Raw genomic sequence first — 22592 nt, 5'->3', positions numbered from 1 at the left:
AAAAGGTGTTTGCGGTCGAGGGAGGGGAGGCCGCGGGCCAAGGGGTGTTCGGTGGAAAAGGAACGGGGCGGATGTAGATTCAAGAGGAGTCGTGAGCAATCGGCAGCATATTAGCTCTGGTCGAGTCCTGGAACCAAAGTGAATAGAGCAGCGATAGGTGTGGTGGGATAGGCGATAGTCTTTTCACCGCCCGAATCTCGTTGATTCGCCGCGTATTAGACGATGGCGCTCTTGTCTGTGGTGATGCAGGAAGGACTGATGGGGATAGAGTATGGGAGTGTAGGTAGGCAGGTAGGTAGACAGGTTATGTGAGAGAGAGTACGAGGGAAGGAGTTGGTGTTGGTGGGTTTGTCAGTATAGGAAAGAAAGAGGGTAAGTTGAAAAAGCAATGAGGCGAGCAAATAGCGAGTAGACACGCCCCGAGAATGGTCAGGCGGATAGGACGAGCTGCTGCTGCTAGAGGTCGCAAAGAGCCAAAGCGAGGAAGGACCACTGCACTGGAGAAGAGAGGAGATAAGGCGGAACAAGATGCAACAGGGGGGGGCTTAACGGATACCACAGCGGATGGAGAGGAGGGCGGATGTAGGGATTGGGGTGGGATGGGATAGGCAGGCGAGGGGAGGGGGGCTTGTGGGAGGTGGAGAGAGGATTGGTTCGACGAGGCGAACCTCAGAGACGGTGCGGTGCAGGTGAGAGTACTGTTGCTGCTGCTGCTGCTACTGCTGCTACTGCTGAGTGTATTGCTGGCCGAATTTCCCTACTGGCGCTGGGCTGGCTAATGCCGCTGCTGGTTGGACAAGCACTTGAAAGTGCGGCACAGGGTTAGGATCTGTACAGCATACCGGGACAATTCATGTTGAAGAGGTGCGCGAGCATGTAGTTGTACCTCGAGTAGCTTTCCGAGGCGGGATACACTCGGTCTACCTGAGAGGGGTGATACGCAGGTACCTACCCTGAGCAGTCATTTGCCAATGAGAAGAGTGGACGAGACAGCGCTAACACCATTCTGTCCAGCCTTGCGTACCTTCCTACGCCAAAACTGCAGCTACGGGTACTTTCTGAGTCGAACGGGTGTCCATATCATCCAGCGAATAAGATCGGCCCAAGTGGGGGGAAATGTAGTCCGGCAAGGGTGGACGGAGCCTCTCTGAGGACACAACAATTCGCTCTCCCTCCACGGCGACATGGAATACGAATGGTGATCGATCGATATTCTTTCCTAACGCAGAACAAGCGTCGACGCCCGGAAGGCGCTGTTAGCGGTCTCCTGTGTGCTTCTCCCGGTCGTCCTGTCCGTCTGGCGACTGGCATTGGTTCGCCCAGCCTGGTGTGCCCCTCTCCAAGCCTGAGCCTGCCCTGGGATTTTTCTCGTGATGCGACTCAAAGGCATCTGTACCGTCAGAGTATTCACCTCCAGGCAGGGCGAGATACATGGCCACTGCCTGCCATCCGTAGGCTTGGAGAGCTGGTAGCTGATAGCCCATCCGTGCACGATTTGTGCTTCAGCCTGTCCAACCCGACGGCTCCTGCGAATGGTCCAGTCCAGTGTATCCTATCCGTACCTATGTAAGGTATCTTCTTACCGCTCCCCTCCCCCTTTTCTCATGCCAATGCTAATGCCAATACCAGCCGATGGTGTCCGGTCCGTATGGGCATATTGTCTCGAAAATGGATGAGAAGAGGCTAGTGCAGGCCGTTGAAGCAGTCTACTCCCCGTCTGGCTCGTCCGGCCGCCTCAGCAAAACGCATCGGGGCATGTCGGCCGTTGCCACTGATTGAACTGGCGACTGGCTCGTCTGCCCGCAATGTCGTTTGTGTCGGGCCTGTCGTCTCCCATCACTCAAGCGGAAGTCGAGACTGCCAAAGGGCCCATGTATGTGCACCTGAGGTCGGACAGGGCAAGGCAAAGCATCTCGCCTCTGCTCAAGAGATGGCAAGACATTAGCAGTACTTTGGACAACCTAGCAGGGGTAGCACCACATGTACTGGCATCCCGGTCTGTCAGCGCATGCGCTGATGTGTCTACCGCGGTGTGGCTGCTTGGGCACTTGCAGGAGCGTCCCCCGAGACGGCCTAGCGTATGGGTTGGAACCGTTTTCTCTCACGTTGGTGTGGGGAAAACCAACGCATTTCCTCACTGTGGAGTTACCTTTGAAAACAATTTTTCATGAAAAAAGGGGGTTCGTAGCCGTTCGCTGCTTTGGGGGGACTCGAAAATCAATTCGAGTCTCAAGACTCGCCATGTTGCATTTCGGGGTCACGACTGGACTGCGAGGGCAGCATCATTCTCTCCGAGCCCCAAGGGGAATCGATTGGTAACGACAACGGGAGGCAAGGTAGCATTCCTAGGCTGTTGACGGCGGGAGGCTCCTGGTGGCCCCCATCCAGAGCAGCCAGTGCCAGCGTCCCATGTGCTGCTCGGCTTAAGAGTAGTGCGGGACGTCGCTATGTACCGCGATGTGCAGTCTTCCAGCAGGCATCTCAGCAGCGCAAGGTAGCGTTGCGTTGCACCCCTCGCTCCGTCTCCACCAGCTGCACCGCCGTACCGCTGCAGTCCCTGGTCGGGGCCCGTCGAGTCCAGTCCATCTCTCTCCCGTCGCGCGCTCTGCAGCTGCGCAGACTCCAGAGGCGGGTGCAGAGTGTTCCAACGTTCTAGAGGCAGTCCATACAGCGGACGGCAAGCCCTGCGCTGGGCTGTCACATGGCGTACCAGGGACTGCCCGTACTTGGTTGCGTCTACAAACCAAGCCTTCCCTACTCAGCTGGTTGCAAGCAGTGGGAACCAGTTCCAGAATCCTGCACATGACGAAGGGATCGAGATCTTTTTTCCCCCTTCGATTGCAGGACAGCAGACGGGGAAAGAGGGATACCCATCCAGCCAGCAGGGCGCTGACGATTTACCAGTTGTCTGGCTGGCTAACTGCCTGCGTGCCCTGCGTTGCCTGCCTGCGGCATATGCGGTTCCCCCGCCACGGCTGCTGCCAGCCGGGAGTGCGCCGAGTAGGAGTGCATTGAAGTCGGGCTGCTGGTACCCGTCACACCAGAATGCACATCGGATTGGACTGGGTTGGATGGAGAGAGGGGTCTCGCACTCTCCGCGATGCATGCCGGGCATGAGCAACGTCGATGTAGCCGCACAGTAGGCGACGCTGAAGACGGGCACTCCTTCGCACAGTCACCTCCTCTCCAAGCTTCGAAGCACGCGGTGGACTCCTGAACAGATAAAAGTCAGAAGTCTGAGGGTGTGAGAGTGAATTGGGACTGTGTTGAAATGGGAAGGAATGGAAGCAAGCGCGCAGGGTCCGGGTCTTGCTTCCCGTCGTCCCATCCCACTCTGCCAATCCGCTCTCTCCCTTCCGCCCAAACCCAAACGGGAGAAGGAACGAAGGAAGACACAAAGGAAATCCGAGGAGGGGGAATAAGAAAACAATCGCTCCATCTTCCTTTTTTTTTTTTTTCCCTTCTCTCAGGTGGTACGTAGTACACAAAGTGCGCGTGCGCCGCTACCGCTGCAATGCTGCCCCCGGCACGCCAGCAAACGACTGGCCGCCCGCCCACCCGCTCACCCGCTTTCTTTCCTCAGAGTCTAACAGACTGGTGGGCTAACACTAACACTAACAGAGTTCCAACACATAACGAACGACAGACGAGATGGCCTCATGCCTTGGGATGCCGTCACCGTCACAACTCAGTCAATCCTCCTCCCGATCGTCAGGGTCATCTTCAAGGTTTCTACTTGTCAAAAGAGACCAAACTGAATTGCCGTTCTGAGATCGTCGTGCATGGCCAACTTCGCCCGTTTCAAGACCCTCGCGTCGCTCATCCTTTCATATTAAACCGTTCAGCTGGCGACCTATCATCATAATAAGCATCCCGACAACCACCATCAGCGCCGCCGTCAACAGGACCCCCATCTCTTGCTATTCCATCCCTCCCGCCAACAGCTGCAACTCCGGCAACTCCTGCAACATGCTCGCGCTGCGTCCAAGCGAAGTCACTCTCTTCCCCCGCTCGTCAACTTTTCCCCGGAAACGCTCTCACAGGTCGTGGGTTTTCAGTACCCGACCCTCGCAAACCGAGACAACTTAATCAGCCTCCCACCGCTCCCTTACCTTACTTCCGACCAAACATCTCAACCGTGATACTGGATACCTGCCGCCTGCCGAAAAGCCCAAGCCGCCGACGTCACTGTGGTCCTAGTCGTCGCTCATCTGATTCGGCCCTGAGCCACACCGCCCTGCCTCAGGTCCAATCGCGGTTGACTCGACCGTCGTGGCCGCCAAGGGTATTCCCATTCTCAACCCGAGCCCGGGGAGGTACCTGTTTAACAATCTCATCGGAACGAGGTCGATGCCAGTAACGATATCGGAATCTCCCTGACAATGCCGTCAACCACCCACAATCCCCTGAGCCAGACACACACACCTCCCATTTGTCTACGCGGTCCAGTTCAGTCTGGAACTTCACCGACCATCCCATTACCACAACGCGTTCCCGCACCTTGGCTGTCTGTCACTCACTCAGACTCTCCATTCAGGAACTGGCTGAAAAAGAGGCGGGATAGCGCCTGGACCATACTGCTGAACCCCTATTTCGATACGCCTTGCCGTCATGCACGCCAGATTGACTTTCTTAGCACCAGCACACTGACCAAGAACCCCTACATCACCGCTTCCGATAGGAGCTAATGCAGACCGAATCCTCACGTCGCGGCTTGATGGGTGGGGGGGGACTTCTTGGAAGCTGGTACCAATATGCTGTTAGCCGTGGCTTATGGTCCGACGGCTTCGTCTGCTTCAGCCTTCAGCCAACCGAATCATCGTCCAAGCCAAGCGGTATCCGCCATCTGTCAGTTCTCATCGTCGCTGGATGAATGGCCAGCGTTGCTGCCGGCGCTTGGTCTATCGGACGTCTTCCGTTCACGATGACTGGACGAAACCATGGGTCACTTAGCTTGTGTAGAACCTGCGACCACGGGCTCAGTCCGTACCCCACGTATGATTTCAAGCAAGTCAAAGGAACATGGCAACAAGCCTAGTTCCGAGAAAAGTTGAACATCATGCTACGCATCCAAGCACGTCTAGTCCGGTGAACGAGCACTGCCATCTTGCCCGAACCTCGATGTTGATCGACAGCATCGGGCTGCGCTTGCGAGTAACAGCCTTCACGCTACGGATTCTCAGATAAGCTGCTTCTGCTTCACGCAGCCGTCTGTGACGACATCCTTCCTTAGATGTCGGCTGTAACCACCAGGATCGAAGCCATCTCTACAAGCGATGGCTTATCAATACATTCATTTACCAGGTGCCTCCTAGGAGATTCGCCTCGAAGCGTCCTCCAGGCCGCATGGCAGGCTCCGAGAAGGAGACCTCTAACCCGAGTATTGTCTCCGCCGGGCTTGAGCGGCTGGGTATTCGGGTTGCGGTTACACGATGCCGGGCCTTGGGGCTGAACAACGTATCAAATTTCAGCCTACCACGGAAGACCCTGCAGCGGCGATTGACTCGTGTGGGCGCTTCGACCGATACGCTCCCAACTCGTGAGTCGTGAAATCAAGGGTACGATCACCTCCGCACTAGCCGTCCGCCAAGCCGCATCCCTTCGAGCAGCCTCAGCTTTGTTCTCGACAAAAACTCTCCTGCAAAGCCGCCTCCAGCCACAAGTCTCTGACAGATGATCAAAAGGAAAAAAAAGAATGGGTGGAACGCCATGCGAGACGGTGCTAACAGTGTGGGAAGCGGCCACTTCGTAGCCACGAAACGGGACCATTTCTTTTGCTTCCTCTGCCCACTGCGCTAGGACTTGTACAGACTTTTTTTCTGGATCACGGATGCGTTCGTCTCCCCCCGCTCGTCTCGTCCAGTGAAAGGATGAAGACAATGGTCCCCTGGAATGAGATCGGGGGGCTCGGCTGGCTTGCCACTGCAACCCACGTCCGCTTGGCCATGGATTACATGCCGGCCACCGCTTCGGCCTGCATCTTCTTCTGTGTCGGTGACTGGTCACTTGCCAGGCCTCCCGTTGAGTCGGTGTTTACCGGTTGGAGGGGATATGATTGGCCGGTTTTAACCTCTTGCTCGTTGCATTCACCATCTTTAGAGGGGCGCCGGGGTCTCATCGGTGCTAGGGAGCCGTTTGGCGAGCAAACGTTGGGAGACGTTGCTGTTTAGGAGGTCGTCTGGAGCAGAATGTCACGCTACCCAGCCTCTTTTCCCGCAACAGTGGGCCATCGCCCGGCGAGACAACAGAACATCGAGGACCAACATGCGGTTCGAGCGCCTAACCCAACATGTCGAGCAGAGCTGCTGCGCTGCTGCGGCGGTCGTCGTGAACCATCTTGGCAGGTTCTTTGTTCACATTCAGTGGGTTTTGGGAGATACGGGCTGCTCGGCCAGAACTCATCGGACGTCGCTCGGAACTATTGTGGCTTCATCGGCTGGCAGGCCACTGCTCTAGAGAGCAGGCTCACCCGTCCCGTCAAAACCTGAGCGTCGAAATAGTCGTCGTCGTTCTGTGGATTTTCGAATTGCGTGTTAGCACACGTGGATTCTGAGGTTTCAGGACTCGGGGTGTGATGCAACGTTGGGATGCATTACAGACTGCCTGATTTGGCAAAGATGGGGAGCTCTCCATCTTTGTCAAGTGACGCTGGCCAGCGGAACAAACTCCAGAGAGCTTCACCGTCGTCGTCCGAGTCAAGCTCTCGTCGATCGGAGCACCGCGGCGGTCGTTTCTCGCCAATAGCAGAAGCCCAATCATCCTTTGCACCAGGGGTGGGGGGGGAAAGGGGGTCCACGCTGAACGGGGCTGTTCTTAGTCCCGTCTGTTATTACGGACGCTCGTCCGTTTCTATGGTTCTCGAGTCTGAGACAACCTCATCTTCTTCCGAACCTCGGGCCCTGATCCAATGCAAAGCTTCAACTTTCTATATGCTTTCGCTCTATTACGACCCAGGAGCCCAAGCACGGGGGATCATCCCAGAAGTTGAACTCAATCCAGCTCCACACGCAAACCATCAGGCAACGTGTAGTTTCGCTACAAATCGCGCGCTATCGCATGCAATCACGATTGTCTACCCCGTATAACGTCATAGAACTGATAGCTCATGACACGGGAAGCTTCCAGCTGTACTCGGAGAAAATATATCTCTGACATGCCAGAGCCTTTTTTATTCTGGCTTTGGAGCCTTGGCCAGGAAGACCCGACTTCCCCAGGATTCCCAAGGCTTACAAACCGGCTTGGCACACATGCGTTTGCGCAGACGTGAGCTAGCTAACCCGTCACCGGCGGCCCCGCGAAGGATCAAGCCCATAGGGAGGGGACGATCGCAATATGTTTTGAAAAGCCTCAGTCTGAAGTTTACAACAGGGTCGCGCAGCACTTTTGAGTTGGTGACGTGTTGGCCTTTTCTTCACATGCGCACGGCGCATGGTTCGGTTGGGGTTGCACTGGCTGCGCTTCACGATACCCTCAACGCCAACGACGGCACAACCTTGGCAACCTTAGCATGCAGCACAAAGTTGCTTTCTGCCCTCCTCCCCCTCCTCTTCCTCGTTCGTTCTGTCTGAAGTCGGACCAGGCAGGGGTGTGTTGTGAGACGCGCAGTGCCGGCCGGTCCCGCGGCTCCCTTGGGTACCAACCCGCCGTTTGAAAGTCTACGTCGACGACCGTTTGACGGCCGTAAGGTGGAGTCGCTCCGGAACTTGGCTCCGCGAAGCTTCCTCGGCCGCATATCGAGAACCATCCCACAGCACCGCATCATTGAATACGTTCATGCGCTTGTGACAGTCTCGGGGTGTCGGGTTTTTCTTCGAGAACGCTTTTATCCCCTTCGCTTGGAGCTTCGCGAGTACGATGCATCGGTGTGATATATGTCCCTTGCCGATCTAATAGCCAAATCTACCGTCCACGTGATGCATCGTTTCACAAGCTACCATGTTAGTGTTCTTGGTGCATGTTTGTGTCATCAGAGCTCGTCCTACCAGGGCGAGCAATTTTCACTGTGTTCCATTGCACGGCAGTTGATGGAGCACAGTTGTGTTTGTGTTTGCCCCATTGACTTGGGACGCGTTGGTGGGCTGCCGCTTGCCCTCGTGCCTAGCGACGTACTACATTGTAAACCCGCAGGATTCAGTTCGTGATCTTGTAATCTGCAGTCGACTATTTGTCTTGTCCAGCTAAATGCAATACTCCTGCAAGGAACCACCGCGTGCCAGCACGCCCTAGAACACTCAAACACCTGGGCAATCTCCAATGCAGCCACCGCAGCGTGTGTTGCGCATGAGTGTGGCTCTCGCCAGAATGTCACTATACTCATAATAAGATTCTATAACAGAGAAGCATTCTCATATCTCAGCCCAGTTCCAACCTCTCGTGAGTGACGAAGGGTTTCAATGTGGGGGAACATGCCAGCTATTGAGCTAGGGAACGTCGGCGTTAGTCTGCGGTTCTCGGGTGTTGTTCATTTGCACGGCGGGTGTCGTTGAAGGAAGCTCGGGTGCTTCAAAAGGTATTTGTATGAAGCATGGCATCGGGTTTAGCCCCATTGAGTCGATTTGCGATCTCGAAACAAAGAAGTGATAAGCTTGCGGACAGGATGAGAACGCCTGACTGCGTGTACTTGACTCTTGGGAAGGTCGATGGCATGCTAGCCTGAATAGATACTGAGAACACGGCCAACAACAGGGTTCTCGGGAAGCGACTGCGGGAGGCCTCTGTATCAGAGCAACTCGTGCTGACGGAGTGAACCCACGCTCAAGTCATGTGGCAATGAATGAAATCTGACCTTCATATGCGACAGTTACGTGAAATAGATCGAGACGTTTGTGTGTGTGAAGTGATGAGGTCTCTCAAATCCCGCTATGCAGCACTGTAAGACTGGGCATTTGTTATTCGGCATCAATCTTCGCTGTTTCCGCGACCAGCCATTTCTCCAACTATGATTTAGGAGTGATCAACTGGTCAATACTTAGGACGCCTTATATCCAGTCTGATTTTATAGTCGTGATGCCCGGGGAATATACGTGCTTTTGCAAATCGTGACATCGCAACCAGACATTTCCATCGACTCTGTTTAGAGATTGAATTCGATGAGAGTCCATTCGAAAGTGTAAGAAATGAGTTGCAATAAACCGTCTCTGACTCTGACTTGCTGGTTCCGGCGTAGTCCCTTTGCCGTCGGGAATCAGTTCGAGTTGGTTGCAAAAACCGTCAGTCAACTTCACATTTTACTATTCAGGCAACTCAGAATACATAGACTAGACGAAGGTAATGTAAACTATGCTCTGTTTCATCATTGTCGAGTCCAATGTTGAATTGATCACCAGGTAACTTGCGTAGGCAGACAGCCATGGGTGGTCGCGACTTATCCTGGTATCAGTCGAAGACCAGAGATGCCAAATTTGCATCGATCCACCTTCCTCAGATACTCCGAGGATCAATCCATGGCTCGGGACCTTGTATGTCCTGGAGACCTATATCCAGCACAATTTCCTTCATTGGAACGAGCCTGACAAGGCTCTAGATGGGAGTTTGGTCCATTGCTGATTCGGAGTAGGGGATAACCTCCCCAGATACTGCAGGAGACCTCGTGTACGCAGCAACAGCACCAAATCTCACTGAGTGGCAAGCGTTCCGTGGATGGAATGGCCTGGTGATGGCATAATTAGGATCCAAGCGTCTCGACTGACCAGAGACTACCAAGGTCCTCCGCCTTCTTCATCTTTATGCTTCCGTGCACATGAGCTCCTCTTCCGTGGGAGGGGGGGCGTTGTCGCGAACATCGGGGGCTGCGCCCTCGTCACCATTGCTGTAGCTCTCCGCTCTTCATTCCATCACCTTTCCCGCCAAATAATGATGCGATTAGTTGCCTATTTCTATCCTAGTCCGGGGAGAGACATCGATCAGAGTTATCGTTGTGTCTGTACCAGTTTCTCGTCCACAACCTGTCAAAATGAGATAGCCGACAGTATACAATCTCTCCAGATGCTTATGGCAGAGACCATCTCTACCAAGACAATCGACGGCAGGGAGTGGACTCTGTATCAGCAGCTCTTACAACAGGAAGCCTATGGCTAGAGTAATCTTTCTTATTGTCAAGACCCCCTGAGGCATATCCATCATCTGGTATTCATGTGCAACTTGAAGACAACGGGGCATCCCAGTGGCATCTTATGCTTACTCGAAGCTCCTCATAAGGGTCCGAAAGCATTGTATGGCGGATGGCGATCAAGTTAACAAATGGTTCCGTCGTGTAGATTCCTGTTTCGATCTCATCGTACCACTGTCATGTAGATGGCAACGCCTTATATCGAGAAACGATTACTTCGCATTATCATTCAATCATTGAAGGACGGCCGTATCGATGGTATTACATAAAACAACGCAGCATGAAGCACCCATGTCCACCATCCTTCCAGTAACTCCCTAGGATACCGAAAAATGTATACCAATAACATCCTTAGACTACGTCTTCATGCTCAAGCCACGCTCTCGGTTTGCTTAGTACCGTTGCTCGAGATGCTAGCATTGTCGGTGCCGTGTGATTTCTCCCCAGGCACCGAGCTGGCAACGATCCTAGCGTCCTCATCATGAATCTTAGTCTGAGCATCAGAAAAGGTGTCGGTCTGAGGGGTGAAGTCTTGGTCTGGTGACCAGTCTCGGAGGTCGTCTTCTGCATCGTTCAGAATCTGCCGCGCTTGCTGACCGTGGTTGTACGTGGGATGCATATCGCCGGGAACGACAGGGGTATCATCAAGTAGTTGTAGGAGACGTCGACCGTGCTTGGCGAGGATGATCTGCTTTGCCGCGCGCTCGATGGTGGCGGTAAACTCGGCCTCATACGCCTCCTTCAGTTTCTGACGAGTCTAGAGGTTGTTAGTGCAAGTTGAGAGACATCACCGAGCTTCAAACGTACGATATTCTTCAGCTGGGCTTCAGCAACTAAGTTCTCCGCCTCGGCTCTAACGAGCTCCTGTTCAAGCACAACAAGCCTGGCACTTTGGGGCTCCTTCATCTTCAGCTTCGCAATGTCGTCGGCAATCTTGTCCTTGCCGTCACGGCTCGGCTGGACACTCTTTTCGGTGTTGCGGATGGCTTTCAGTACGCCCCGAGAATCGTCGAGGGAGTGCGCATACTGGTCTTCCTGCTCGCCCAGCTCGCTAAGGATGACACCGACCTTGTCCGAGATGTCAGAGATGGCCTCATCGTTGGTCTGTTCACCCCATTCGGAGAGCTGAGTGGCGATGGAGACGCGTTCGCGGCCGGCGGTCTCGTGAGCGGTGATGAGATTGTTCTCGCTCTTGATGAGGCGGTAGAGCTTGCGTGAGAGCTCAGGCTGGACGTTACCGCGCAGGGAGTTGAAGGAGAAGCCAGTTCGCTTGGAGGTGTTTTGGGAGCCGTTGCGGCGGTGGCCGGAACGGATGGAGAGAGAGCGGTTCCTACTGCGGCGTTAGCATGGGAGTAGAATAAAGTTGAGAATGGAAGTCGGCACGGAGAGGACGTGATAGCCGCCACTCCGCAAGGGAGTTCAGACTCCTCGCTGCGAGAGGAGAAGAAACGACGCATCGTGGTCACACTGATTTTGGTGGCTTGTTGGGAGACAACATCGCTTACATGATGGCAACTGAATAGGAACGATTGGGTGATGACCCGGAGCGTCCTATTGTTCTTTCACGCGGCGCTTAGGGCCAGAGCCACGATCGGTTCTCGATATTTGGCAGGATGGAACCTGGTCCTTGCAGTTGGGATGCGCGTCTACGACCGGGGAAGGAAGGCTCTTCGATGGGATGGCAGTTCCGGATACTCAGAGCCAAGACTCGTGTGGACCTTTCCGATCGGAATCGTGCAGCAAGAATAATGCGCCGTTAAGGAAGGGAAGTTGCAGTGTAGGATGCGACAGCCGCGATGCAACAAGGGTATCAGGAAGACTTTAAGAAGGGGCACAGGGTCCTCGGCGGTTGACTCGGGAGGGAAGGGCACCGAGTGAGACAGTCATGTCATAATCTTGCAGCAGGCAGGTGGCATGCCTCACCAAAAGGAGGGGAGCCGGAGAGCAGGTAGCTCTAGCTCTAGCTTAAGCTTTAGCCATGTTGGGATCAAGAGGGCCACGAAGGCATCCAGCGCACATCCACCAACTGTGCTGTCAAGCTGTCTAGGGGTAGCTAAGAGGAGCCTTGTAGGAATGGCATCAGGCTGGCGGACGCAGCCAGCTCAATAGTTGCAAATAACGAAAGCCGAGCCGCGCCAGCCCGTCGTGTGCACTTCTCGCACTTCTACCCCAGCGTAATGTTCTCTAGAGGTGCAGCGATGATGATGATGATGAGGATGACGAAGGGTTGGGGTCGCGCTATGATGTCATGGCGGTGACGGGGGACCCAGGCGACACCTCGGGAAAAAAGGGTCTTTCCCTGCCCCTCCCAGTCCCCCTCATTATCCTCCTCCTCCACTTCTCCAATTCTGGCCCGTCGCACCGGAGTGATCACTCCACGATCACGGCTCCCGGCTGACAACCGCCCGCAGGTACTCCCACTCTGCTGTGTCGTGCGTCCCGATTGCTGGGGCCTGTCAAATGCGGCGTTCCGGCCTGGGAGCCGCCTGAATGTGCTCGTCCCTGGCCTGCAATTATTTTGCGGTTTCTCCCACACGGATGCCATCACAGATCAGTTTGGAATGCGCATTTTGTCGCGGTTTGAGCACTTATGCGTTATTATTCAAGAGTCTAGAAGATGAACTGCCGAAAAGCTAACACCAGAACCGTGATTCGTACAACGTAGATATTTCGTGACATTCATGCCGACCCAAGTATCGAAGAAAAAGACACACCGTAAATCCTATGTTACAAACGCCGTGCCCCCCCCAGTCGAGATGATGTCGCCCAGCTCTCAGACGACTCGTGAAATTCGTCGACTCTTTTGTCGAGTCGCCAGCTGGGCAAATCACATACTCAACACCGTTGTGTTGCCAAGTAGACCGACGCCATCGCTGCCTGTCCTGTGCTGCGCTGCGCTGCGTTGTCGCTCATGCTGGCTTGGACAGCGTAATAAACTTTTTTCGTCCCGTCTCTTCTCATTTCGAAACGATCATGCCGCTCCGTTGCAGCTCGTCTAATCCCCCGCCCAAAAGAAGGTTCGTCCATCCGCATTCCCGCGGAGCTAATCTTTTCCAGGGCTGAGGCTGAATTTAATCTCGGCGGTAGGTGCGGCTCGTTCGCTCGTAGACCACAGGCTCAACATAGCTGACTCGCGGGCTGTTGGCGACATACGAGCGCCTCACGCTCGTGTAGCTCGCGCGGGGCGAGTGGTGGTGGTGATGGCCATGGTGGTGGCCGTGGTGATGATGGCCGTGGTGGTGGTGGTGATATCTCGTGGGGATGACCTCCTCATGGTAGTAGTGCTTGCGGCCGCCGGTTCCGAAGCACATCTTGATGTCGTCTGTAGAGATAGCGACGTAGGTTAGGTTGTGCGTTGTATGTGTAACTTGCTCGATGTTCAGTTCTCTGAACTGGGAAGAGCGTGGTTGGGTTGGTATGAGTTGTGCTGGCCACTTCAAAATAGATATAGCCAGGTAAGTGGTAGACGGTAGATGCGGGTAGAAGATTCAACGAATGTTCTTCTGCGTAAGTGTCAGGCTATACGATGCGCCAGGCTGGAACGGGGTGTGGGCGACGGGCCGCCTTTTATGATTTCCCTACTCATCCCCCCTCCACAGATCTGGCCTGGACACATATCTCCCGTCTCCCGTTCAAGTGTGCCTTAACAAGTGCGCGCTGGTTAGTCAACGATGTCAGGGGACTCAGGGCCAAGGCGAAGCAAGTCAGTCATCCATCCCACTCTAGCATGGATGGGTGGCCCCCTCCCTCTCGCATTCAGACGGGCCCGGGAAACAGAGTGGAAAGGACGGCCCTCACCGAAAACCCTGCGTCTGCGAACAAGGAACCAACTTGGTTGGCTGGCCTTGCCGTCTAACCTTACGTATTATGCAGTTGTGGTAAGTGGCTCAGCGCATCTCTGCTGCTCTTTACTTCCAGGTTCTTGGGCGCAGCTGCCCTGGTTCTGACCCTTGCTCCGTCCCGCCGCCATCAGCAGCGACGGCAGCGGGGGACCATCGAGCGTTGGACCTGCCATCCTTGCTTTTTAGAACTGGCGCCGCCTCATTCACCAGCAGTCCAGTCCAGACCGCTGTGCAGCAGCCAGGGTCTCCCCACCTGGGTTTGATCCGCGTGAGACGGTCCGCCGAGTCGCCCTAGCAAAAGAGTCCCCGAAAAAAGGTCAGAAGTTGGATTTTATTTTGGAATCGACGAGGGCAGGGGAAAGAAGAGAGAGGTCTAAGTTGCAGAAAGTTTGGTGTTTCGAGTCACAGATCGTATAAGGCCTCAAACCAAACAAAGCTTCCTCTGAACGCCTGACTTTCTCAGCTGGCCAGAGCTGGGCTGTCGTCGAGCGAATACGGAAGCCGCCCAGAAACGGTAACAGTGACCGTTACCGTTACAGTCGTTGCGAACTCGTCCTGCAGTGAAAGCAAGAAACATCAACCAAGAAATTAACCAAAAACCTCGACGGATCCATCCCAGTGTAGACGAGCCTGGACTTCCTGCCTCATGAATGCGTGGACGATCCCATCGGTGGGATTGTCTAATTGATGACCTCCTAGTGCCCTCTGTATCGCTAATAGCAGAGTTAAGATCTGATCTTCCCAGCCGATCCACTCACACTCCGTCTTCACCGCACACACCTTGGTCAGCCCGCGACGTCAGCCTGCATTTCCCCGGCGGCTTGTAGGAAAAGCAGCAGGGATGACTTCTCGAAGACCTTCCCGACAGACCTTCCGAGGGCTAATCTTGTAGGCGTAGGCCCTACCCGTCATATTTGCTGAGGGAAAAGGCACCCTCCCACATAGCCTCAAAATGACAGCGGTCAAGCGTTTCTCAGCGCGAAGATCAGTGTGCCAGTCCAATCATGATTCTCTAAAGCCATCCGTTCCATCTGCTTTTAGATGCCGTCTGATGATAATGTACAAATGCTAGGAAAAGCCGCCTCCGAGGTCTATAGTCCGTTTTACTTCTTCTTCGCGATCGTAGGGTTCAGTCCACCAACAACCCAAGCCGCAACAAAGACAAACACCATGCTGGCGAAGACGATGAGAGGCTTCCGCAGAGCAGAAGCCACCGAGTAGTCGTATGTTACAATCACCTCACGGTCTCGGAACTCGTCAACAAGGTTCTGAGCCTTGAGGGTGACAGAGGTGCGACCGACGGTGTCGAGGTAGGTCTGGTGGACGCCAACAGCCGAGTCGGCGATGGCCGACTGGGGGATGCTGGTGTAGAACTTGACGTTCCTATTCGCAAGTTAGCGGGCCATCACAAGACGGAACGAGACCATTTCGACTTACGTGGCTCCCTCGGGGAGAAGGATGCGCAGGTTGACCTGACCGTACTCAATACCCTCGGGCTGCTTAGGTCCCTCGAGGAAAGGCACTTTGACAACGTACTTTCCGGCCTCAACGGTACGGACGAAGTTCTTGGCATCGGAGTTCCAGCCGATTGTGAAGGGGTATTTCCAGCCACCGAACACGGGGTAGCGGGGCTTGATCTCCAAGAGAGCCTCGCGCTTGTTGCTACGGAATCTCGACGTCGAAACGTTGCCAATAGCATCGGTGAAGTAGGCGTCGGCGCTGCCAACCTTCAGGGGAAAGCGCAACTCCTTCAGAGCGTAGGTGTTGGGGTTGAAGTATTGCGACTGCTGCCACTTGACACGGTTGAAGAGCTTGGACAAGTTCGCACCGCGGTGGTAGAGCTCGTATCTCTCCTCGAAAGCCACGTTTCCTCCCCAGTGGCTGACCTCGATGTCACGGTCGAGCTTGGAGACGTGGGTAACGGGCTTGGTGAACTCGAATCGCACTTGGGCCTTGGAGGCGGCACCAGCAGGCTTTTCGTCAAAGGGGCCGTATGTAAGCTTCGAGCCGGCCTTCTGAGGGAACTCCTTGATGTCACCGCTGCCAGGGAGCTTGGTGTAGTCGGGGATGTTGGACGAGTGTGACTTGAGCTCGGTCTTCTGCTTCGTCGTGACGTAGGCCGAGGGGGCGTACACTGAAAAGTCGTACGCGAGGAACTGGTTTTCCTCCTGGGCGATCGCGGCGGGTAGGGGCTTGTAGGCCTTGAGGAGGTAATAGGAGATGCTCAGGGTCTGCTGGCCGCCAGCCTTCAAGGGCGCGGGAAGCTTGATCTTGTAGTACTGGATCTCGCTGCTAGGCTGTCAGCACAATGGTGGGCACGAGAAGAATCAGGGTTGTACCGACCTCGAAGGATCGAACTCGACAGCGTCAACAGCAAAGGGTCCAGCTTCGGGGTCCTTCCTATCCTTGGCCTCGAAGCCGCCAACGCGCGACATCTGGTCGGGGGTGAATGGCAGATAGTATTCATCTTGGGGTTGCTTATCAATGTTCTCGATCAGGACATTGATTGACTCCTTGACGTAGTTCTTCTCGAGGGAGATGATGTGTACAAGATTGGCGTTCTTGAAGACCTGAGGCGGCCTGAAGGTGGATGGCTGATTGACTTCCGACTTGTCTGCCGCGGCGGAGCTTGCGACCACTGGGGAGAGCAGGCTCAGAAGCCCAGCGGCGATGGCGAAGGCTCTCATTATGTGGAAAAGTCGAGGGAGATGCTCATTTACAGAGCGCTCCCGGCAGTGAGAATCAGAAATGGAGAATAGCGGTTGTTGAGGCGCAATTGGGGCATTCACTCCATTGCCGAATTGATGATCTGGCTCCTGAGACAGCTACCCCCAGCCAAAAGCTTACGGATACGTTGCTTGACGGCGCGCACGGGCCAGGTCTAGCTGGGAACCGCCGGGTCGGGTCAATGCAAGTCCGGGAGTCCCCCCCGCCAGTCCTCTGGCACGCCACATTTCCCGGGGCAGGCCACGCGGCCAGCGTCTCTGATCTGAGGCTAAGTAGAGAGCATAGCTCCAGCCACACCTTAGCCGTCCACCTCAACGATATTTTCTGACACTTTCCAGCTTGCTTCTCGCTTAGCGTTGCGGGGCACCTGCTTTTCCAATGACGACTGGCTTCGGGTATTGGTGGGGCAAACAGCTTCTCTCTGTGCTGTGGTTGAGCTGCGATTTGCTCCACGTCACACACCGAGAGCTCCGGAGTTTGGGATGGGTGTTGTGTCAGGCGCCCTAGGTATCCAAGATCCTGGAGATGCTGGAGTTCATCCAAGATACCATCTGACCCGGGATAGGCGCCGGTCTTCAAGCCCTCCGAACACGTATAATTGACCTTACTGAAGCATGTCTCGGAGGCTCAACATAACCCTACCTAGCAAATGCTCAGAACAATTGAGTTCAGTTTAGCCCTAGGTAGCAACCCGGTCCACAACAGACCGCTATCGCTGCGGCGTTCCTGGGCGCATCCCAGCTGAGTAAGGCCGCTGCAAATCTCGTAATAATCACTGGACGGGGCTTGACGGCTCTGCTCCGCGGCACCTAGTGGGACAGACGATGAGTGAGAAAAAAAATCGCATGTCTGAAAGCTGCCAATTGGCCCCGTTCAGTCACAGCTTTGGCGATTCAAGGTGTGCTGATTTTCTACCTCAGCGGTTTCGGGGGATCAGGACTCGACCCAAGAGAAAGGCAGGGGCCACAGATTGTGCAGGAGCGTGCAGCCTAAGCCTTAAGTGTGTGCTAAAAATGAGGTCTGGTCAAGGTCCCCTGTGAGACGCCTTGCTTCCAATCCGCGCAGGACCCCTCCACGCTGCACCTTCCTGAGCCCACTCAAGAAGCTCTATTCGTACGGCCGACCTCTCACCTTCAGTCATCTGATCCACGCACCTTCGCCCTTTCCGCAACGTCACAGCAGTCGGTATCTCTCACCACCACGAGCTGCTTGACCGCCCACCTATACAACAACACCACGGATTTGTCGTCCTCGAGCATTTCACTTCATATTGAATCGACCTACATCCCCGTTGTCTCTTTCACCACCTACAACCTAAATTCGACCCCTCACCATCTTTACCCCGCCATCTTCCAGAGCTACCGGTCAAAATGGTTGGTCTTGGTCCCAAGGTCCCGCCCTCTAGGAAGGGTAAGTTCAAACTCACGATTTCTTCCATTGTTTTCCCCGGATCGACTGTCCGAACATTCGAGATGGAGGTAATGGAGCCATCGGACCCTGGTCTTTGATTGAGACAATGCTCGAGACACCCTACTCTCGAAAGTGCTGGCAATTGTACCGCTCCCACACCACGCAACTCATGCAGGCGTCACACCCTCCCGTCCTCCTCAACGCCTCATCCTCCCATCCCCATCCCGCACACACCTACATAATCGCCCAATGCCATTCCCGGCTGCCACTTTGACGTTTCCCACGCCTCCTGTGTCGGAGTACACGGTGCGCCACAAGGCTGGGCTGCTCTGCTGAGCTACTCCGACGGAGATACCCCAGGGCCAAGGGGTAGCTTGTCAAGCAGTGCCTATTTCATTGGGAAAGGTGCCCAAATACTTAGCGTTGAGCTGGGACACGGTCTCACTTATCAGACACTCCCCCACCTTCACCCCAGCTTTCTTCTTTCCCCAGAGCTGCCAGTTGGTATAACAAGCTGGCAAGCGCCATTCCTGTCTGCTTGGCTGCTTTGTGTTGACCGCTCCCTGCTTGTCTGTTGCAGTTTGCCCTTTGTTGCTCAGATCTATATACCTGCTTTCACTCCTCGATCACTGGTGATACCCTCACACAAAACAAGTCGCGTGCCCAGAGGCTGAGCAAATAGCTCGAGAGCGGTGTTTCCAAGCACAACCTTTGTCCAGTCTTATCCCTCTCACCCTTCACCATGGTCGACAAGGCAATCGCGCCCCATACAAGGGAGCGCTCCTACCACCATACCGATATCTTTAACCCCAATCCCTCACGGAAAAGCAAGCAATTCTTACCAAGGAGCCTATTTTTCTATTGCGATCGCTAACCATGAGTGAAATTCTAGGCTCCATGGCCGATGTGCCCAAGGACCTTCTTGCAGAGGTCCAGAAGCTTGAGCAGCAGTTCACGGTGCCCACCGAGAAGCTCAAGGCTATCAGCAAGCACTTCATCTCGGAGCTTGACAAGGGTGAGTCTCAACTGTTGATAAGGTCGGCGTTTGAATAGCTACTCATATAGAGATAGGTCTGAGTGTCGAGGGCGGTAGCATCGTAAGTCATGACAACAAGGACTGAGCCAGCTTCTACATGGTTTTCTGACAACAGTACTAGCCCATGAACCCGACCTGGGTTATGTCCTTCCCAGATGGCTATGAGACTGGCACCTTCCTGGCTCTCGACATGGGCGGCACCAACCTCCGTGTCTGCGAGATCACCCTCACCGACCAGAAGTCTGAGTTCGACATCATTCAGTCTAAGTACCGCATGCCCGAGGAGCTCAAGACCGGAAAGTCTGATGAGCTTTGGGAGTACATCGCCGACTGCTTGCTGCAATTCGTCGACACTCACCACCCCGACCACCCCAAGGACGAGAAGATTCCCCTCGGTTTCACCTTCTCCTACCCTGCTACCCAGAACTACATCGATGAGGGTATCCTTCAGCGCTGGACCAAGGGCTTCGACATCGACGGTGTTGAGGGACATAATGTGGTTCCCTTCCTTGAGGAGGCCCTGGCTAAGAGAGTGAGGGCGCGAAAGGTCCTTGGATTTGCCGCATGTGCTAACATGTCCCTAGAACGTCCCTATCAAGCTCACGGCTCTGATCAACGATACTACCGGTACTCTGATTGCCTCGGCGTACACCGACACCAAGATGAAGATTGGCTGCATTTTCGGCACTGGTTGCAACGCCGCCTACATGGAGAACTGCGGCTCCATTCCCAAACTTGCCCACATGAACCTGCCCCCTGACACCCCTATGGCCATCAACTGCGAGTGGGGTGCCTTTGACAACGAGCACCAGGTCCTGCCTCGCACCCCCTACGATATCATCATTGACAAGGATTCCCCTCGTCCCGGCCAGCAAGCGTTCGAGAAGATGATCGCCGGCCTCTATCTCGGTGAGATCTTCCGCCTGGTCCTTGTTGACCTCCACGACAACAAATCCATCCACATCTTTGAGAACCAGGACATCGCCAAGCTCCGCAAGGCCTACACCCTGGACTCCTCCTTCCTGTCCGCCATCGAGGAGTACGTAAAACTCTGGCACCCTGTGTCCGTGTAAGAACTGACATATCACAGCGACCCATTCGAGAACTTGCAAGAGACCAGCGATCTGTTTGCCTCCAAGCTTGGCCTCAAGGCTACTCGCCCCGAGCTCGAGCTCATCCGCCGTCTTGCTGAGCTCATCGGCACTCGTGCTGCCCGCCTCTCTGCCTGCGGTGTCGCCGCCATATGCATGAAGAAGGGCTACGAGAGCTGCCACGTTGGCGCTGACGGTTCGGTATTCAACAAGTACCCTCACTTCAAGGCTCGTGGCGCCCAAGCTCTCCGCGAGATCCTCGACTGGCCCGCCAAGAAGAGCACCAAGGAGGAGGACCCTGTCGAGATTCTTGCTGCAGAGGACGGTAGCGGTGTTGGTGCCGCTCTTATTGCCGCCCTGACCCTGAAGCGCGTTCAGCAAGGCAACATGGCCGGCATTCTGCACCCTGAGAACTTCAAATAAAATCCCAAAGGAGCGGTATGAAAAAGGAAACGCGATAAGGTTACAGGATTAGACGGGATTTTGCTGATTCGGTTCCTATCTGGACGGGCTCATATGGTTACGTTCACCAAAGCTTTTAGATAGCTCATACAATCAGTATCCCTATCTGGGAGTTAACCCAGGAATGTGCACGTCGGCAGTCGAAATTCTGAAGTGGTATTAGTATGTGACCAGTGAGGTAAAGTCGGGGGTTAACTCACTGTCCAAAGTCCAATACCGGCGCTTCACACCTTCCCACTCTCCCTTGCCTGCCTCTTCCAGACCCTTCATGTCGACGTCCATTTCATCCCATTCGATGTCCAGGCCTGCATCGGCCATGTGCATCTCCACAACCTTGGTATAAACATCGTAGCATATCTTGCGGTCAGCTCCAAGGCCGTTAAAGAAGCTGAAACGGCCGGCCTCGTCCATCAAGCCAGGTATGTACTCCGTGAAGAACATCTTCAGCTGGCCGTAATCCTCGCCGAAAGTGTCGAAGTAGATAGCATCGTAAATTTCACCCTCCTCCAGTAGCTTGGGCACGATATCCTGCCAGCGTCCGCGGTGGATCTTGTATGCGCCCTCCTCGGGTCCACTCGCCTCCCACGCTGCCCCGAATTTGGAGTTGGGCTTATCGATGTGCTCGAGCACCTCGGGATGCGCCTCAATGACATGGTGTCTGGAAGGCTTGGTCTCGGCAAACATGGCGTCGATGATGCCCATACCGAAGCCGACGTTGAGGATCCGCTTGCCAACAGCCAGGCCAGGGAGGACAGCGTCGACGCTCTTGCGCATGATTTCTGTTTCCCAGGCCATCATGACGCCGTTGCCGCCGTCGTCGACAAGCTTGCCGTCTGAGTAGGTCAGGTTTGAGCGGAGGTACTCTTCCGATTTGACGTCCGAGTCGGCGACCGTCGGCGGTACGAACTTCTTCTCCACCTCGACGAGCTCGGGGGCCTCTTCACCATCTTGAACGTCAGCCTCCATGGCTTCGGCTTCCTCGATCACCTCCACCTCCTCGTCTTCGTCCATCTGAGAGCCCAACTCCTCGTAGCCGTCCAGCAAGCCGAACAGCAGCTCGGCGCGCACGCCAGCCTCTACGCAGAGCTTGTAGAGCTCACTTTGGCCTAGGCGCTGAGCAAGGCAGCCTGGTGTCTCGTTGTTGGCATCGACGTCGTTCCAGATGGCGCCTTTCAGGAAGAGCTCGTAGACCGTCTCCTTGGCCTCCTCGATATCACCATCCTCCTTTGCAGGTCCGCATGCGCGGATCGCGGCATGGAGAGGTGTCTCGCCGGTCGTGGGGTCTTGCACGCTTGCTTTGCCAGGGGCATCGAGGAGCTTCTTTAGCTCGGAAACATCATGGCTCCAGGCGTGGAGGAGGATTTGTCGGGTCTCCTCCGGGCAGTCGGTGGTGATGCGCGCTTGCAACGAGTCGTCGATCGCCATGGTTGCGAGGTAAGGGGTTGACCGGGTGCGAGCCAAGGGCGGTGTCCGTATCCGGAGTGTCTGGGATCGGAAGGAAGGATTCGGGTTTGAAAAGACTTCGATCGGGGATCGGTGCGGCGGGGACCGGTCCGTGGTAATTTGGAGGCCGGCCGGCGCAAAGCAAGCCTTGCAACAAGTTTTCTCTCGACGGCTCCGGGTGGTAGTCCCCCGCCGCTGCAACCCCGCCATGGGCCCCCCAAAAAAAATTCCTTCCTTGCACTGAAGGCGCTGTGACGTACGGGGATGCACGTGCTCCTTTGCCGTTCTCAATTGGCCAATGCCCCCTGCCAAGAGCTCTGAGTAGCAGCGGGTACTGGGCCCAGACGGCCTGGAGCTAGCCGCGTCTAAGCTGCATTTTACTGGGTTTGGGGCTCCATCGTCAGAGCCACTTCTGCTGCAGGCCAGGCAATCCCCCCTGCCGGAAGCTTGTCTCGTAAACCGTCGGCCGCTTC

General features: G+C 55.1%; 4 protein-coding genes across 4 annotated transcripts; 1 reads left to right on the top strand and 3 right to left on the bottom strand.

Annotated features, from left to right (window-relative positions):
• Window positions 1-10478: 10478 nt before the first annotated feature.
• Window positions 10479-11565, bottom strand: GCG54_00004605 (Sphingolipid long chain base-responsive protein LSP1; the record flags this gene model as incomplete). Its single annotated transcript, XM_045404651.1, has 3 exons — window positions 10479-10865; window positions 10916-11441; window positions 11501-11565. The coding sequence occupies 3 exons, from the start codon at window positions 11563-11565 to the stop codon at window positions 10479-10481; spliced, it is 978 nt and encodes a 325-aa protein (XP_045262594.1).
• Window positions 11566-15053: 3488 nt separating this feature from the next.
• GCG54_00004604 (Dolichyl-diphosphooligosaccharide--protein glycosyltransferase subunit 1) lies at window positions 15054-16637 on the bottom strand (the record flags this gene model as incomplete). Its single annotated transcript, XM_045404650.1, has 3 exons — window positions 15054-15333; window positions 15388-16247; window positions 16290-16637. 3 exons carry the CDS (start codon window positions 16635-16637, stop codon window positions 15054-15056), a joined length of 1488 nt encoding a protein of 495 aa, XP_045262593.1.
• A 2326-nt stretch (window positions 16638-18963) lies between these two features.
• Window positions 18964-20637, top strand: GCG54_00004603 (Hexokinase; the record flags this gene model as incomplete). The annotated part of the gene is made up of 5 exons (XM_045404649.1): window positions 18964-19102; window positions 19159-19184; window positions 19245-19655; window positions 19708-20192; window positions 20214-20637. 5 exons carry the CDS (start codon window positions 18964-18966, stop codon window positions 20635-20637), a joined length of 1485 nt encoding a protein of 494 aa, XP_045262592.1.
• On the bottom strand, window positions 19693-22101 carry GCG54_00004602 (Protein arginine N-methyltransferase 2; the record flags this gene model as incomplete). The annotated part of the gene is made up of 2 exons (XM_045404648.1): window positions 19693-20627; window positions 20877-22101. 2 exons carry the CDS (start codon window positions 22099-22101, stop codon window positions 19693-19695), a joined length of 2160 nt encoding a protein of 719 aa, XP_045262591.1.
• Between the last annotated feature and the right edge of the window lie 491 nt (window positions 22102-22592).

Source organism: Colletotrichum gloeosporioides, assembly GCF_011800055.1.
Source record: "Colletotrichum gloeosporioides strain Lc1 chromosome Unknown consensus_54, whole genome shotgun sequence".
Taxonomy (NCBI): domain Eukaryota; kingdom Fungi; phylum Ascomycota; class Sordariomycetes; order Glomerellales; family Glomerellaceae; genus Colletotrichum; species Colletotrichum gloeosporioides.
The sequence above is the reverse complement of the archived record's forward strand: the minus strand, read 5'-3'. Positions and strand labels throughout refer to the sequence as shown.